The sequence below is a fragment of the Danio aesculapii genome, chromosome 23 (assembly GCF_903798145.1).
Source record: "Danio aesculapii chromosome 23, fDanAes4.1, whole genome shotgun sequence".
NCBI lineage: Eukaryota > Metazoa > Chordata > Actinopteri > Cypriniformes > Danionidae > Danio > Danio aesculapii.
Window position 1 is genome coordinate 5675864 of NC_079457.1, and position 18822 is coordinate 5694685.

Below are 18822 nucleotides of genomic sequence, written 5' to 3' on the forward strand. Positions count from 1 at the left end.
TCTAGCTACAATTATGAATTCCTCGCAAATATAAGTTTTCAGAGTAGGGCTTCACAATATATTGGAAAATTATTGTTATTGCAATAATAGTATATGCAATATCGCAGAGAAGTGCAATAAATTAAATGGATTGTATCGAGCTTTTGTGCGCTACCTGTTTAAGTTATCCAAATTGGAGCAATCAGATAGGGCCTTTACTATCTTCATCATTTACTATCCAAACCTAGAGCTGATTAAGCTAACCTAAGCTTTAATTAGCTCAGCTTTTTTATTTATTTTAGTATGATCATTATATAAATAAATGACTTTTTTTGAAATAAATGAAGTTAGTTATTTGTAAGAAAAATCATTATCATTACCACAAAACAAGAATATTGAATATCGCATAATTTCCAAGTATTGTGCAACCCTAGTTCAAAGCATTAAACTGTATTAATATCACAACACATAAAATTGCAGTAAAAAGAAACATTGCAATGCCAGTTTTTTCCAATAACATGCAGAGATATTTGGGAAATCAGGAAGATACTGACAAAACTCTGAAAGTAACATTTTCTTTCCACTTAAAGTAATAGTTCACCATAAAATGAAAAGGCATCTTTTACTCAGTCTTCTGTTGGACAGAAAAGATTATATTTGGCAGAATGTTTGTAGCTCTAACCCATTGACTTACTAACAAAGTCAATGGGTGACATCAACCAGCACTATTCAACAAATGAAACTCAAAGATTTATAACATGAGGAAGAATAAACGATGAGGTAATTTGGTCATTTTTATTTTTGGGGTGATCTATCTCTTTAAATAACGCGCTACGATATACTACACAATAATGTAAAATTAAAAAGCAGAATAATGGAAAACTGTCATAAAACTGAATTTACTGCACATCATGGAAGATAACGGTTTTAAAAAAAATCTGAAAAAAAAAAAAACCTGCAGAGCTGTACATCTAAATCAAACCCAATCAATCATCTGAAGGGGAAAAAAACTCAATTTTTATTTTTAACAGGAACGATGAATTTGAAAAATATATAAATTTAGTTCATTTTACCCAATACAACTAAGTCCAGAAAATTTTTCACATACTGATGCCACAACAGACACAAGATTGTAAACAACTTACTTCCAAACAGAATGTTTATTATAAAAAAAAAAGCAGAAAAGGAGGAAATATCAATTTGAGGCTAAAAAACTTTTTACTTCTCATTCATACCATATGCAGATGATGATAACCACTTCCTAACACAATTTAGCAGTCCCTAATTACACAATTTCACATTTGGTTCAATATTACACCACCTCACAGTCAGCGATTATTTCCCAAAAACAAAAAATTATTTGGCAAGACATTTCCAAACTTTATAATTCAAAGACCACAATGATGTCCCTTAAAGGACCCCAAACTTATAATTTATTCAGCATTTACTCACCCTCATGTGGTTGCAAACATTTAGGAGTTTCTTTCTTCTGCTGAACACAAAAGATAATATTTTGAAGAATACTGAAAATCGGTGACCATTGACATTTATTGTAGGAAAAACAAATACTAAGGAAAGTTAATGGTTACAGGTTTCCAACATTCTTCAAAATATCTTCTTTTTCATTTAACAGAAGTAACTCAAATGTTAAACAACAAATAAATGACAGTTAATTTGTGTGAACTATCCCTTAAAATCTACATAATACATTCAAAAAAGTTTGCACAAGTCTAAGAAATATGGACCATTTTAACCAGTTGCCTCATCTAAAATATATATGAATTTATGAAATTTAAGACATTTTAAGACTTTCTAAGACCCTGTGGACACCCTGATTCTGTAGTATAATATAGTATCCTAATGAACAACATCCTAAAGTCCAACATTAACTTTCTTAAAGGTAATATACTCTCATCTTATATGTAAAAAAGACAACCAAATTACGCTACAGTGATATCCAGACTCCAGAGTTCACATTTTATGCATAAGCAACATATTTATTATGTTTAAACATTCAAGTTATTATGAAAGCAACACAAACACATTGTCAAACACTTTATCTAGAATCTAATCACTTTTCAGAACACTAAAGACACATTTTCAAGCATTTCCAGCACCTGTAAGAACCCTGTATATATATATATATAATGCATCTTTTAATAAAATAATCACAATGTATACAGTACACACTGCAGAACTATGACATAATGCATCATTTCTGAGAAGACAATCCCTACTAATATGGATCCAACATGCATTAACTACCTTCTATCCATCTGGACTAACTATCAGAATACATATTACTGTGTTTAATTTATAAAAATGATATGAATATCGCGTTCAAAACATCATTAGTTTTAATTTGAGATGCACAAATATCAAAATCTTCACCTGTTCCCTTTAACAACATTAAGTTAATGACCTGTAGGCCTGAACAAACAAACAAGTTACACAGGAAACACCGTCATAAATTAAACTGCTAGCATTAATTAGCACACTACTGTGTCAATATGAAACCAACTTTACCTCAATAAGTACTTCACCAAACACATCTGAAACGCCAGAAAGCTTTATTTTCATCAAATGAGCTCTCGATTTTGCATGTTTTATTCATCGAGTCAAAATATCATAATGGAAGTAAACAGTTATTTTGCATTTTCATTCCAGTTTTGGGTATATAGTAAATCAATAAAAAATAAGGAGAATTCACAGCTCATGTTACTTTCATTTCACTGGAAATGCAAGGTAAAGTTCAGCACAGTGCAGCACCATGCTCTGACATATATACAGGGCTCTTACACATTTTTCAAAGACAAACTTAAGCACTTTTCACGCACTTTCCTGATGCATTCTTAAACTTTTACAGCACTTTACAAGTGGCAAATTACATATTTACACACTTCATATACTACATTATATCAGATGCTGTTTGTTACAGTATTCTCAGGGATTCTACAGGTTTCACCAAGCCAAAATTCAGACTTACACAAAGCTAAATGCTAAGGATTTTTTCTAATGGCAGAGTAAAAACATAAAAAAACATGCTATTGTAAGGAAGATAAAGCATATTAGTGATAAATTGGTAATAAATTAAGTTTTGGTAAAACGTATTGAGATTTAATGTTAGTGATTGGATGCATGTTGGTCTGATTGGGTAGCTTTACATGGACATAGGAAATTTAAGACCTGTTTAAAATGATTTAAGACTTACAACATAACATTTCAGTGACTTTAAAATGTTGTTTTTATGAAATTTTAAACATTTAAGACTTTTTAATACCCCGATTCTGTAGTATAATATAGTATCCTAATGAACAACATCCTAAAGTCCAACATTAACTTCCTTAAAGGTAATATATTCGCATCTTATATGTAAAAAAAAGACAACCAAATTACGCTACAGTGATATCCAGACTCCAGAGTTCACATTTTATGTGAAGGCAACATATTTATTATATTTAAACAGTCAAGTTATTATGAAAGCAACACAAACACATTGTGAAACACTTTATCCAGAATCTAATCACTTTCCAGAACATTAAAGACACATTTCAAGCATTTCCAGCACCTGTAAGAACCCTGTATATATATATATAATGCATATTTTAATAAAATAATCACAATGTATACAGTACACACTGCAGAACTATGACATAATGCATCATTTCTGAGAAGACAATCCCTACTAGTATGGATCCAACATGCATTAACTACCTTCTATCCATCTGGACTAACTATCAGAATACATATTACTGTGTTTAATTTTTAAAAATGATATGAATATCGCGTTCAAAACGTCATTAGTTTTAATTTGAGATGCACAAACATCAAAATCTTCACCTGTTCCCTTTAACAACATTAAGTTAATGACCTGTAGGCCTGAACAAACAAGTCACACAGGAAATACCGTCATAAATTAAACTGCTAGCATTAATTAGCACATAAGCAGTGAGTACCTGCTCTGATAATGTACTTTGCTGTGTTTTTACCCATTTCTTATTTCCAAACACCCCTACAAAAACATTGCATGTAACCTTGCCATGATCAAACACGTACAATACAACGCCACCTCACTATTTACAAGCAGAACACGTTTATATGGAATAAATAAACACTTATAATCGCGTTTCATCCACAAAAGGTGTCATTTGATGGCAATTCCCCAAAGCAAACTTTTGTCCATATATTTAGACTTAGCTCGCGGTTGCGCTACAAACCCCTCGCGCAGCTTTACTTCGTTTATTTAGTTTTTCTGACTTACCTGGATTCGCAAAGGTGTGGTAGATCAGTAGAACATTCTGAAAACGATCATAAATAGAGGTGACGGTTCGATTTAATCGCCATGAAGCCCGGCGCTGATGTTGTTTTTGTTTTCGGCCCTTTTCGAGACGCTGAGCGCACGCGCCATGTTAACTCTGTCCGCGCAATGCATTGTGGGCCGCGTCAGTGCGGCAAGCGGAGGGTAAAGTCTATATGGGATACAGCTGCGTAGACTCACGTCAATATAGCATACTTTTTGTGACACTGTACAACAAGAATTACTATTTTTACATTACTGTGAGAGTTGGGATTAGGATTGGGGTAAGGGTAGACGTTTTAATGGGTAATTTAATAATAAATATTATTAATACTCGGTATAATTAGTGTTTTACGTTACTGTGTGGATTGGGTTTAGGGTTGGGGTAGGGGTAGACGTTAATAAAATTAAATTAACAGATAATTTAATAGATAAAATAAATAAGTCTCGTTAACTTTTTCAGACGCAGCTGTATCCCTTCTAGCAACAACCGCGGCAAGCGGAGGGAAAAGTCTAGTTGATATACAGCTGCGGATACTCACGTCAATTTTTGGGACACTGTACAACAATAATTACTGTTTTTACATTACTGTGGTGGTTGGGATAAGGGTTGGGGTAGGGGTATATGTTAATACAATTAATGGGTAATTTAATAAATAATATGAATTATACTGGGTATAATTACAGTTTTTACTGTGAGGGTTGGGATTCTGGTTGGGGTAGGGGTAGACGTTTTAATGGGTAATTTAATAAATAATATGAATAATACTCGGTATAATTACTCTTTTACATTGCTGTGATGGTTGGGTTTAGGGTTGGGTAAACGTTAATAAAATACAATAAATAGATAATTTAATAAATAGTATACATAATTCTCGTTAAGTTTTTCAGCCGCAGGTGTATCCCTTCTAGCCACAACCGTGGCAAGCGGAAGGTAAAGTCTAGATGCGATACAGCTGCAGATTCTCACGTCAATATAGCATAATTTTGGGGACACTGTACAACAATAATTACTATTTTTACATTAGTGTGAGGCTTGGGGTAGGGATAGACGTCAATAAAATAAAGTGTAATTGCTATTTTAATAAGTACTATGAATAATACTTGGTTTAATTTTAGTTTTTACGTGACTGTGAGGGATTGAGAGGTAGACGTTAATAAAATACAATTAATGAGTAATTTAATAAAAAATATGAATAATACTCGGCATAAATACTGTTTTTACATTACTGTGAGGGTTGGGTTTAGGCAAAGTGCCTATTGGTAGTCTTTGGTTTAGGGTTGGGGTACGGGTAGACTGCCTTTACATTACTGTGAGGGTTGGGGAAGTGGTAGACGTAAATAAAGTACAATTAATGGGCTATTTAATAAATGATACAAATAATTCTCATTAACTTCCCTAAGCAGCTGAATTCCTTCTAGCAAGTGGAGAAAACGAAACTAAATATGAGAGCGACGTGACCGACGCTAATGTTTGTTTTATGTATTACGCCTATAGGTGGCGCGCTGCGGTCCAAACTACAAAAACACTGTCTGAGACTGCAAAATAATACAAATATAATTTTTAAGGGTTAGTTAACCTAAATAACATCACTTTTAATTTATAATCACACAATTTACTTATCTTCAAGTGCTTTCAAACCTATTTAGTGTTTAGTGTTGGACAAAAATTAATCTTGATTATTCATTCATTCATTTTCTTTTCAGCTTAGTCCCTTTATTAATCTGGGGTCGCCACAGCGGAAAGAACCGCCAACTTATCCAGCATGTTTTACACAGCAGATGCCCTTCCAGCTGCAACCTATCACTGGGAAACATCCACACACACTCATTAACACACATACACAACTGACAATTTAGTTTACCCAATTCCCCTAAAACGCATGTGTTTGGACTGTGAGAGAAACCAGAGCACCCGGAGGAAACCCACGCGAATACAGGGAGAACATGCAAACACCTCACAGAAATGCCAACTGACCCAGCCGAGGCTCAAACCAGCAACCTTCCTGCAGTGAGGCAATTGTGCTACCCACTGCTCCACCGTGACGCCTAATCGGGATTAATCTCATCAAAAATAAAAGTTTGTTTTGACAATCTAAGTGTGCATGCATACAGATATTTGAGAAAATGTTTATTTATATTTATATACAAATTATAAGTTTAAATGTCTATGTAACACAATGGTCTTGTTTTGTTTCTATGTATATGTGTATCACATATACATAATAATTATATATAATCCACACACATATTTATCGTAAAACATTTTTAGAATCGATTAAGACGAGTCTTCGCTGAGGCCAGCTTCCAGCCTCCGCCACTGAGACTGCAGCTCTGCACAAGACGTTTGGCCAGCGGAGAAATTAAAATGGTCGTGCCCAACTGAGCCTGGTTTCTCTCAAGGTTTTTTTTCTTCACTTTCGCCATTAGTGAAGCTTTTTTCCCTCTCCGCTGTCGCCACTGGCTTGCATGGTTCGGGATCTATAGAGCTGCGCATCATTGGATTTGCTCTTCAATATTTGGACTCTCAGTAGTGATTATTAAACCACACTGAACTGAGCTAAACTGAACTGAACTTAAACACTACAAACTGAACTACACTGTTCCTATTTACTGTGACCTTTTATGTGAAGCTGCTTTGACACAATCTACATTGTATAAGCGCTATACAAATAAAGGTGAATTGAATTGAATTGAATTAATCATTGCCCAGCACTAGTTATTTTCTTTTGTTGAATACATTAGGATATATTTTAAGCAAAATGCTAAGCATTGGTATCCATTGACATTTAAAGTTACCAGTTTTCAACATTTTTCAAAGTATCTTCTTTTTGTGTAAAAATAGAAAAGGGAAACTCTTATGAAAGGTGTGTAAAAGATGACAGAATTTATGGTTTGGGTAAACTATCCCTTTAATGAAACTCATCTTTGTGTTAGTCCCTTTATTAATCTGGGGTCGCCACAGCGGAATGAACTGCCAACTTATCCAGGATATGTTTTACACAGCAGATGCCCTTCCAGCTGCAACCCTTTACTGGGAAACATCCATTCATTCATTTTCTTTTCAGCTTTTATTAAACAGGGGTCGCCACAGCGGAATGAACCACCAACTTATCCAGCATATGTTTTACACAGCAGATGCCCTTCCAGCTGCAACCCATCACTGGGAAGCATCCATTCATTCATTTTCTTTTCAGCTTTTATTAATCAAGGGTCGCCACAGCGGAATGAACCGCCAACTTACCCAGCATATGTTTTTTGCGCAGCGGATGCCCTTCTAGCTGCAACCCATCACTGGGAAGCATCCATACACACTCATTCACACACATACACTATGGACAGTTAAGCTTACCCAATGCCTCTATGCCACGTCTTTGGACTGTGGGGGAAACCCACGCGAACACGGGGAAAACACGCAAACTCCACAGTATTAGGCCTAATTTGCAAAAAAAAAAAAAAAAAAAAAAAAAAACTCAACTTTTGTCTAGCATTCTAATTACAAACATGTACATATTAACTATAAATAAACAAATAAATAAACAAATAAATAAATAAATAGTTTGAAAAGTTCAGCCTTCACTTATACGCAACGGAATGCGGAAGCGTGATTGGTTGCTTGCGTTGCGCGTCATCAAAGTTTCGCACTCCGCTCTAGCTGTGTGTACATTTCCTTTCGCTAATCGCTATCGGACTGTCCCGTTCGCTCATCTCTATCCGTTCGCTCCACATCACAGCATCATGGGGATGTTTCTGAGGGCGTTTACTTTAATCACTCTTTTATATCTGATAGACGCCAAACAGAAAGACTTTTACACGTTTAAAGTGGTAAACAGCAGAGGCCGGTTAGTTTCTCTGGAGAAATACAGAGGATCGGTGAGTCTCCAGATCAGATGCGACTAACATGCATGGAAGATAAACACTAATTCTGCATCACTTTTCTACTGATGCATGCGTGCTTTAATAGTGCTGTGTGATCTTTACTGCCTTTCCTTCCTAATAAACTACTAACTAACCAACCCATAATGTGGAGTCGTGCTTCATTCATTGTGTGTCTACGTGGCAGACTGCTGTGGTAAATCTCAGCTCATTCTTTACTGTGTGGATACTGGGTTACATCTGCAAATAGCTGAACTGATAATGTCAGCAGGCATTATTTGCATGCTTTTGGTGATGACTATTGCATGTGCATTTAAATAAGAGAGAAGTATTGATAGTGAGTGATTATAATGCGCACAAGTTCACCGATTCACAATTGTCAATGCGAATAATACGTTAAATAAATAATTAAATATTAGGTAATTATTATTTACTGCATAATTGGTGGCGTCACTGTGTAGCCTATTAAAAAACGTGTTTAACATCAAATACTTGGTATGCGAGAGGGTTATGACAAAAAATGTTAAATAAAGCTTTAAATATTAACATGTTATTGTAAAAAAAAACTACTCTTGTAGTTTAATTGATGTATTAAAATGGAAAAACAACTAATTGATACTTAATAATAATAAAAACTGTGATTGCACAACTCCTTTGAGTCACTAGATGTCGATGTTGCGTAACTTTTGTAGTTCTTAAAGGGCCAGCTGACCCAAAAAGGAAAATTCTATCATTTACTCACCCTTCACAAATATGTTAGCTTTCTTTCCTCTGTTGAACACAAAGAAAATGTGAGAAACCTGTAACCACTGACTTTCATAGTATTTGTTTTTCCTACTATGGAAGTCAGTGGTTACCGGTTTCCAACATTCTTCAAAACATCTTATTTTGTGTTCATCAAAAAAAAAAGGAACTCATAAAGGATTGTGTACCCACTTGAAGGTAAATGGTGTAAATTTGGGGCAAATCATCTTTTTAAATCATCTTCGGAGACCCCTGAAAATCGTATATTGTTATTTGTGCTGATATTATTCTTTATTCTATCTATCTTCCATCCATCCATCCATCCATCCATCCATCCATCCATCCATCTATCTATCTATCTATCTATCTATCTATCTATCTATCTATCTATCTATCTATCGTCCATCCATCCATCCATCCATCTATCGTCGTCCGTCCGTCCGTCCGTCCATCCATCCATCCATCCATCCATCCATCCATCCATCCATCTATCTATCTATCTATCTATCTATCTATCTATCTATCTATCTATCTATCTATCTATCTATCTATCTATCGTCCATCCATCCATCTATCTATCATCCGTCCGTCCGTCCATCCATCCATCCATCCATCCATCCATCCATCCATCCATCCATCCATCCATCCATCCATCCATCCATCCATCCATCCATCTATCTATCTATCTATCTATCTATCTATCTATCTATCTATCTATCTATCTATCTATCTTTCTGTCTGTATTGGAAGAAAACTAACATTGCGATATTTTGTTTTTCTCTGATATTGTAATCTAATTTCCCAAGATGACCCAAGTTACTCTTTTTGGTTAGAATTCATCATTTTACACTGATTGGGATGATTTTGTAGGTAATATACAAAACAAAACAAACAAATTTGAGCACAAAAACAACAGAAGAAAGATAAAATAAAAATAAACAGAGCTTTATGGTTTTGGGTGGAGTCTAACAGGATTGAGGTACAGCAATTCAGAAATAAATGTAAAATAACACTACAGTCTTCATTGTACAAATACACTCACCGGCCACTTTAATAGGTACACTGGTCCAACTGCTCGTTAATGCAGATTTCTAATCAGCCAATCACATGGCAGCTACTCTATGCATTTAGGCATGTAGACACGGTCAAGACGATCAGCTGCAGTTCAAACTGAGCATCAAAATGGGGAAGGAAGGTGATTTAACTGCTGATCTACTGGGATTTTCACGCACAACCATCTCTAGGGTTTACATAGAATGGTCAGAAAAAGAGAAAATATCCAGTGAGCGGCAGTTTTGCGGGTGCAAATGCCTTGTTGATGTCAGAGGTCAGAGGAGAATGGCCAGACTGGTTCCAGCTGATAGAAAGGCAACATTAACACAAATGAGCACTCGTTACAACCGAGGTCTGCAGAAGAGCATCTCTGAACACACGACACATCCAACCTTGAGGCGGATGGGCTACAGCAGCAGAAGACCACACCGGGTGCCACTCCTGTCAGCTAAGAACAGGAAACAGAGGCTACAATTCACGCAGGCTCACCAAAACTGGACAATAGAAGATTGGAGAAACATTGCCTGGTCTGATGAGTCTCGATTTCTGCTGCCACATTCAGATGGTCGGGTCAGAATTTGGCATCAACATCATGAAAGCATGCATCCATCCTGCATTGTATCAATGGTTCAGGCTGGTAGTGGTGGTGTAATGGTGTGGGGGATATTTTCTTGGCACACGTTGGGCTTATTAGTACCAATTGAGGATCGTGTCAACGCCACAGCCTATCTGAGTATTGTTGCTGACCATGTCCATCCCTTTATGAGCACAGTGTATCCATCTTCTGATGGCTACTTTCAGCAGGATAACGCGTCATGTCATAAAGCGTGAATCATCTCAGATTCTTGAACATGACAGTGAGTTCACTGAACTTAAATGATCTCTGCAGTCACCAGCTCTCAATCCAACAGAGCACCTTTGGGATGTGGTGGAACGGGAGATTCACATCATGGATGTGCAGCAAACAAATCTGCAGAAACTGTGTGCTGCTGCCATGTCAATATGGAGCAAAATCTCTGAAGAATATTTCCGAATCTATGTCACGAAGGATTAAGACAGTTCTGAAGGCAAGTAAGGTACTAGTAAGGTGTACCTAATAAAGTGGCCAGTGAGTGTAATTAAACATTTAATCTTTATCTTAAAGCAAAAAATGTATAATGGTTTCATCTATCATTCAATCTATTTATCATGTGATCACCACTTCAACTATTTTAATGTGTACTTGCACTCCTATACACACTACTACTGTGCTGTTGAAAATGCATACATAAGTATTAAACAGCTCTTTACATATAGTTATTTATCCTCGTTACTGCAGTATTAGTGACCCATGGGTCAGCTTTGACACTAAATAATAACACAAACATGAAGAGCTTTTATTAACAGTGGGCTTAATGGAAATTCTGTATGTGAAGGGCTGATATTATAGATCAAGGGTTGATGGTCAATACAGCAATTTGCATTCAAACAAACGATCAAATACACAGCAAGTCGTGTGTAGATTGGATTATCAATGAGAGAAGTGGAGCGTGGAAATCAGAGGCAGATTGAGCTCCATTACTGACCTGAGAGCAGCTCTTTACTCATCTGCTGCTCCTCCACTGACTCCCTCACTGCGCCTCTAATGGGTTCAGTCGGCTTTTAGACCTTAACTGTGTTCATCGTCACACTGCTTTAAAAAGCTCAATATAATTCATCGACAGCTCTGGCGTTAAAGAAGAAGAAATTATCTCAGTGTGCTAATTGTTCTAGAAATGTTTTCTTCATTTAATGGAAGATTCTGAGTGAAAATGGGTTCACATTAAATTCACATTTATAATTGTAAACCTTGAGAGGAAGTACATTTTATTCCATGGAATTTGTTTGATCAGTTCATACAATCATCAGTTATCAGTTAATAAAATGCTTCATCACAATTCAGTCAATCAATCAGTCAATCAGTCAATCCATCCAGTCCCATTCATCCATCCATCTATCCATTCACCCACCCACCCATTTACCCATCTATCTTTCCAACTTTCCATCCCTCCATCCATTTACCAATCTACCTTTTCATGCATCAATCCACGTATCCATATTTCCATCCATCAATTCACCCATCTATCTTTCCTTTCATCCATCCATCTATCCATCCATCCATCCATCCATCCATCCATCCATCCATCCATCCATCCATCCACCTATTTACCCATCAATCTTTCCATCCATCCACCCACCCATTTACCCATCTCTTTCCAACTTTCCATCCATCCATTTACCAATTTATCTTTCCATCCATCCACCCGCCCACCCATTTGACCACCTTTCATCTATTCATCCATCAATTTACCCATCTTTCCTTTCATCCATCCATCCATCCATTTACGTATCTATCAGTCCATTCATTCATTCATCCATCCATTTATCCATCCATCCACCCATCTATCTTTTCATCTATCCATCCATCAATCTATCCATCCACCCACCCATTTACCATCTATCTTTCCATTTATACATCCATCCATCCATTTACCCACCTTTCTTTCCACCCATGCACACATCCATCCTTCCATTTATTATCTATAATTATCTATCTATCTATCTATCTATCTATCTATCTATCTATCTATCTATCTATCTATCTATCTATCTATCTATCTATCTATCTATCTATCTATCTATCTATCTATCTATCTATCCATCCATCCATCCATCCATCCATCCATCCATCCATCCATCCATCCATTTGCTCATCTATCTTTTCATCCATCCAGCCGTCCACCCACCCATTTACCCATCTATCCTTTCATCCATCTATCTTTCCACCTATTCACCCACCCCCACATTTACCCATCTATCTTTCAATCCATCCCTCCATACACTTACCCATCTATATTACTACCCATCCATCCATCCATCCATCCATCAGTTTGTCCATCTGTCTGACTGTCTGTCTATCCATCTATCTATGCTCTTTAATGCAGTAATGAGTATATGATGAATGTACAGTATCTGTTGTTGATTGTGCTGTAACGTGTGTTGTCAGGTGTCTCTGGCAGTAAATGTGGCCAGTGAATGCGGTTACACAGACGAACACTACAAAGACCTTCAGCAGCTCCAAAAAGACTTCGGCCCGTTTCATTTCAACGTCTTGGCTTTTCCCTGTAACCAGTTCGGTCAGCAGGAGCCCGGCAGCGATAAAGAGATCGACAGCTTCGTGCGCAGAGTCTACGGGGTTTCCTTTCCAATCTTCAGCAAAATAGCTGTGGTGGGAATTGGGGCAAACAATGCTTATAAATACCTTGTAGGTGAGTGGAAGCATTAGGACACTTCAATTACACATTTAGGGCGGTGCGATTAATGGAAATGGAAACTCGATTTGAATTTGGGAAAAACAATTATAGAAATAATTATTGTGTCATATCCTGTGCCTTTTCTAGAAGTCTACATGCATTCAATTGTTCACAAAGCCCAATTTTACATGGAAATCAGTACATGCAATATGACCTTTGCAGCATGGGACGTTTTTATAAGCGTGAAAGAGAACTTCCAGCCTGATCTCACGAGAAAACGTAAGTATTTTACGTTTTGACAGTTTAGTGGCTAATTCGTACAAATTCGTACGAGTTGAGTCGTACGAAATGGTAGGATTTTAAAAAGGAGGCGTGGCACCTAATCCCGCCCCTAAACCCAACCGTCATTGGAGGATGAGCAAATCGTACTAAATTGTACGAATTAGATCGTACGAATTCATACGAATTAGCCACTAAAAAAAAAGTTACGAATTGCCGTGAGATTGTGTTGGAACTTCAGCCTCAGAGACGAGCAATACACACAGATATAAAGTCGTCTATTAGCTGAAACTGCACCTACATGCTTAAATACATGGTGGCACTTAGTGATTATTTACATAAACCACTGTTTGTTATCTAATCAATGATCGTAAAGAGTTAAAACTGTATGTGTAATTGTAAAGCCCCATTCATGTTACAAAATTTTGTCCAGATTTTGGCACGATTTGCTTGACGTAAAGGGGGTCGTGGAGATTTGTAAACCCCAAATGGGCATCGGGACACAACATTCAATCATTTCTACATTTGTAGAGTGTCATAGCGAGTGGTGTAAAGTAACAAATTACAAATACTCGAACTACTGTAATTGAGTAGTTTTAAAGGGCCCATAGTTTACCTCTTTTTTATGATTTAATATTAATATTATGGTTCTTCTGAGTGTGTCAGTTTAGGTTCAGTTCAAAACACAATTCAGATTTTTTTATTATAATGTGTTAAAGAGTGTCATGTTGGGGGCGTGTCCACAGTTCGCTGATTTATGGGTGTGTTGCTTCACATGTAAATTAGTTTCGGCTTCCCGCAAACGTAACAAGGGGGCGGGGCCATGAGCTCACCCGCTCTGCGTTTGCAACAGTCTGACAGGCAGAAGGAGAGAGAGGATCAACATTCAGTCATACATGTACGACTCGGACACAGACCAAGCAGAGTAAGACCAAGACCAAGAGAGTACAAAATCATTTGTGTCTTTGTACAGTTTTAAAGCCAACTGTGTGCTAGTTTCAAGTGCCGAGCTTGTACACAGAAACTAATAACCACGCACACTGAATTAACTTTGACTGAGGCACCGGATGTGCTGCTGGAAGCCGCAACACGGCACACCAGACACTCTCTGTAGAGCGGCAGAAACGTGTCCCGAATCGTCGCGCCACGCATTTTTGAATTCTAAACATCGACTTGAGTGTACCCTGATAGAAACCTATGTTTAGAATTCTGAAACGCATGCTAGTTAAGATCACAGGGAGCTTCTGGAATCGCGAGAAATGCAAACGGCTGAAGTATAAGGTAGACTCAATGAGAAGTACACATGTTTGCAAACATACCTAAAGATACAACCAATAATTCCGATTAGAGCGATAATGTGGAGAATATTGCTCTTGTGTTGAGCCCAATGAGCCTTGCATCTAAAAATAGAGCTAGCGTGTTCCTTTAGTGATATCGCTTAGACTCACGCTGAAAATGGCGGACGTGAATCAACAAACTGAGGATATGATGACGCGCCTGTCAATCAATATTGGTGGGCGGGGGGACCGCTCTCCTACGTCAGGTAGCGGTCGATTTGAAAACAGCTCCAATTGGTCCACCGTTTTTATGTTGTTAAATTGAAAAAAAAAGCACTGGGTGTGTTTATATCACCCCAATATGACAGTCTATACACCATACATGCACATATGTCTGTCCAAACAGCTTGAAAAGTAGATTTTTTACCATAGATGCCCTTTAAAAGTGTGTACTTTTACTTTCCCTTCAGTACATCTTTAGTGCTCTATTGGTACTTTTACTCCACTACTTTCCTTCAACCTGCAGTCACTACTTTATTTTTTCCTCTCTCCTAAGACTGCTGCCCCTGCAACCCGACCCCAGAAAAGAGGTTGAAAGTGAATGAATGAATGAATGGTTCAATTCCATGTCAACAGCTCCTTTAGAAATATTAAAACAATATGACGTCTTCAATACTTATTTTCCCTGCTGTATTTATGGAACAAAATGCCATCGGAAGGAAGCACTAAATAGAGCAGGGGTTCCCAAACTTTTCAGCCTGCGATGCCAAAATAACAATTCCAGTCACTCACGACCCCCAATATCCTCTCAGGGACAACACAAAAAAGTGCAACAGTCTAACAACCATATCATTTCATGTCATTATTTAATTGTTTAATTTATTAACTGGCTTTTTATTTGTATGTTGTTGTTTTTTTATTAAATACTAGTTTTATCTTTTGTAGGTTATGGATAAAATAAAGTAATTCTAATAGTTTAATAACATATACAGTTGAAGAATTATTAGCCCCCTTTGAATTTTTCTTTTTCTTTTTTAAATATTTCCCAAATGATGTTTAACAGAGCAAGGAAATTTTCACAGTATGTCTGATAATATATTTTCTTCTGGAGAAAGTCTTATTGTTTTAATTCGGCTAGAATAAAATCAGTTTTAAATTTTTTATGAACCATTTTAAGGTCAACATTATTAGCCCCTTTAAGCTATATATATTTTTCAATAGTCTACAGTACAAACCATCGTTATACAATAACTTGCCTAATTAACCTAACCTGCCTAGTTAACCTAATTAACCTAGTTAAGCATTTAAATGTCACTTTAAGCTGTATAGAAGTGTCTTGAAGAATATCTAGTGAAATGTTATTTACTGTCATCATGACAAAGATAAAATAAATCAGTTATTAGAGATGAGTTATTAAAACTATTATGATTATAAATGTCTGATAGAGAAGATTTCTTCAGCACAATTACAGACAATTACAGAGAAATATATGCAGCTTCTTGATGACAGAATATTCTGGCATATTTGTTACCCTTGACACGTTAAGATTAGATCTAGACACTGCTGAACCGTGAATAAAAACTGTGTAATTTGCATGGGGCTTAAATCATATGAACATAATTCACAGCGAGCTAAATTCTAAAAGATCAGCAAATATAAGAAATCAATCAAAAACATTTTGCTCATAATCATTCATAACTCATAATCATTAATTCAATAATCTCTCATAATCTTTTTTTAGAATTGTGATTATATTTTTCATAATCAAGCAGCCCTAATCTCTACTAAATGAAGAAAATGGTAGAAACCATTGTAGCATTTCTAATGGTTATAATGGGAACTCGCTTATATTGAAATGTTTTAGCGCTTTTCTTAAAATCTCTAATGAAATCTACTGGTAAAGTGTTGCCTATTGTTTTTCTTCAGACGGCACTTTGAAACCACAAAATCCTAATGGAATATGCCTCAAAACAGTATTCATTCATTCATATCCTTTGGCTTAGTCCAGGCATGGGCAAACTCGATCCTCGAGGGCCGGTGTCCCTGCAGAGTTTTGCTCCAACACTAATCAAACACACCTGAACACCCTAATTAGTGTCTTCAAGATCACTAGAAAGCTACAAGCAGGTGTGTTTGATTAGGGTTGGTGCAAAACTATGCAGGGACACCGGCCCTCCAGGATCGAGTTTGCCCATCCCTGGCTTAGTCCCTTATTTATCAATGGTCACCACAGTGGAATGAACCGCCAACTATTCCGGCATATGTTTTACACAGTGAACGCCCTTCCAGCTGCAACCCAATACTGGGAAACACCCATACACTCTTACATTCACACACACACACACACACTCATACAATACGGCCAATTTATTTAATCCAATTCACCTATAGCGCATGTGTTTGGACTTGTGGGGGAAACCGGAGCACCCGGAGGAAACCCACGCCAACACGGGGAGAAAATGCAAACTCCACACAGAAATGCCGGGACTCAAACCAGCGACCTTCTTGCTGTGAGGCCACAGTGCTAACCACTGAGCCACCGTGCCACCCATGTCTGAACGTCATTAAATACAAAATATCCAACACAATCTCACGGCAGTTCGTAACTTTTTGATTTATAGGCTAATTCGTATGAATTCGTACGATCTCATTTGTACATTTTAGTACGATTTGCTCATCCTCCAATGACGGTTGGGTTTAGGGGTGGGGTTAGGTGCCACGCCTCCTTTTTAAAATCATACTGAACTCGTATGAATTAGCCACTAAACTGACAAAACGTTAAATACTTATGTTTTCTCGTGAGATCAGGCTGAAATATCAAGTGTTTCCACTCAAATGAACACTTACTATTCAGGTAGCATGACATAAACAAACTGCCTGAGGAAGCTTTTAATTTTCCCACAATAAGATCACAACCTTACTGATTTGACATGCTTTGCTCTCATCTAAACGCTCATCAGTCTTTCTTCTAATTTCAGAGGCGTCTAGAAAAGAGCCGAGCTGGAATTTCTGGAAGTACCTCATTGATACCGACGGCAAAGTTGTTGACGCTTGGGGTCCCGAAGTCTCCGTCAAAGAAATTCGCCCACGGATCACGGAGATGGTTCGGAAGTTGATCATCAAGAGGAAAGAAGAGCTGTGAAAATCATCTTCATCTGTGAACACTGTTGACGCTCAGACCTCAGAAACAGATCTCTTTGAAGAAACACATGCTAATTTAGGCCTCTTCAAACGGCGCAGTGTGAGATTATACCAGCACAACTCACTTCTCCTCTACTTTGTTGCATCAGATTTGTTCTCTTCACATGTTTGTGAAGAGAAGCACTGAGAAATAAAGACCACTTTTAATAACAAACTGTCTAGATGATGGCAAAACAATGACAAATGAGCAATAAGATGAATGATCCTGGAGAGGAAATGTTTGTTTTTATGTACTCCAGCTTACATTTTTACTTCTGTGATCTTTCTGAGAGGTGAAAATGGCTTCATTAAAGGTTTTTCATGAGTTTTTATTCACTGATTTCATTTTTTTGATGAAAATATGACTTGTGTGGTGACACGGTGGCACAGTGGGTAGCATGATTGCCTCACAGCAAGAAGGTCGCAGATTCGAGGGTCAGTGGCATTTCTGTGTGGAGTTTGCTTGTTCTCCCCGTGTTCGTGTGGATTTCCTCCGGGTGCTCCGGTTTCCCCCACAGTCCAAAGACATGTGGTACAGGTGAATTAGGAAGGCTAAATTGTCTATAGTATATAAGTGTGAATGAGTGTGTATGGAAAAAGGCATGCGGTACAGGTGAATTGGGTAAGGTAAATTGTCCGTAGTGTATAAGTGTGAATGAGGGTGTAGGGATGTTTCCCAGTGCTGGGTTGTGGCTGGAAGTGTATCTGCTGCGTAAAACATAAGCTGGATAAGTTGGCGGTTCATTCCGCTGTGGTGACCCTTGATTAATAAAGGGACTAAGCTGAAAAGAAACAGAATGAATGGATAACTTGTGCTTACTTAAAATGAGTCCAACAAGTAGCACAAATAGATTATTTTAGAACC

At 37.2% G+C, this 18822-nt stretch overlaps 2 protein-coding genes across 2 annotated transcripts in view; one reads left to right on the forward strand and one right to left on the reverse strand.

Annotated features, from left to right (window-relative positions):
- tut4 (terminal uridylyl transferase 4) overlaps window positions 1-4406 on the reverse strand; it is a 58162-nt gene extending 53756 nt beyond the window's left edge. Inside the window, exon 1 of the mRNA XM_056449007.1 lies at window positions 4241-4406. The gene's annotated coding sequence lies outside the window, so the exon portion shown is untranslated. The remainder of the gene's footprint in view (window positions 1-4240) is intronic.
- A 3518-nt stretch (window positions 4407-7924) lies between these two features.
- Window positions 7925-18282, forward strand: gpx7 (glutathione peroxidase 7). The gene is made up of 3 exons (XM_056449208.1): window positions 7925-8149; window positions 12975-13236; window positions 17756-18282. Exons 1-3 carry the CDS (start codon window positions 8015-8017, stop codon window positions 17917-17919), a joined length of 561 nt encoding a protein of 186 aa, XP_056305183.1. The 5' UTR covers window positions 7925-8014; the 3' UTR covers window positions 17920-18282.
- The last annotated feature ends 540 nt before the right edge of the window (window positions 18283-18822 follow it).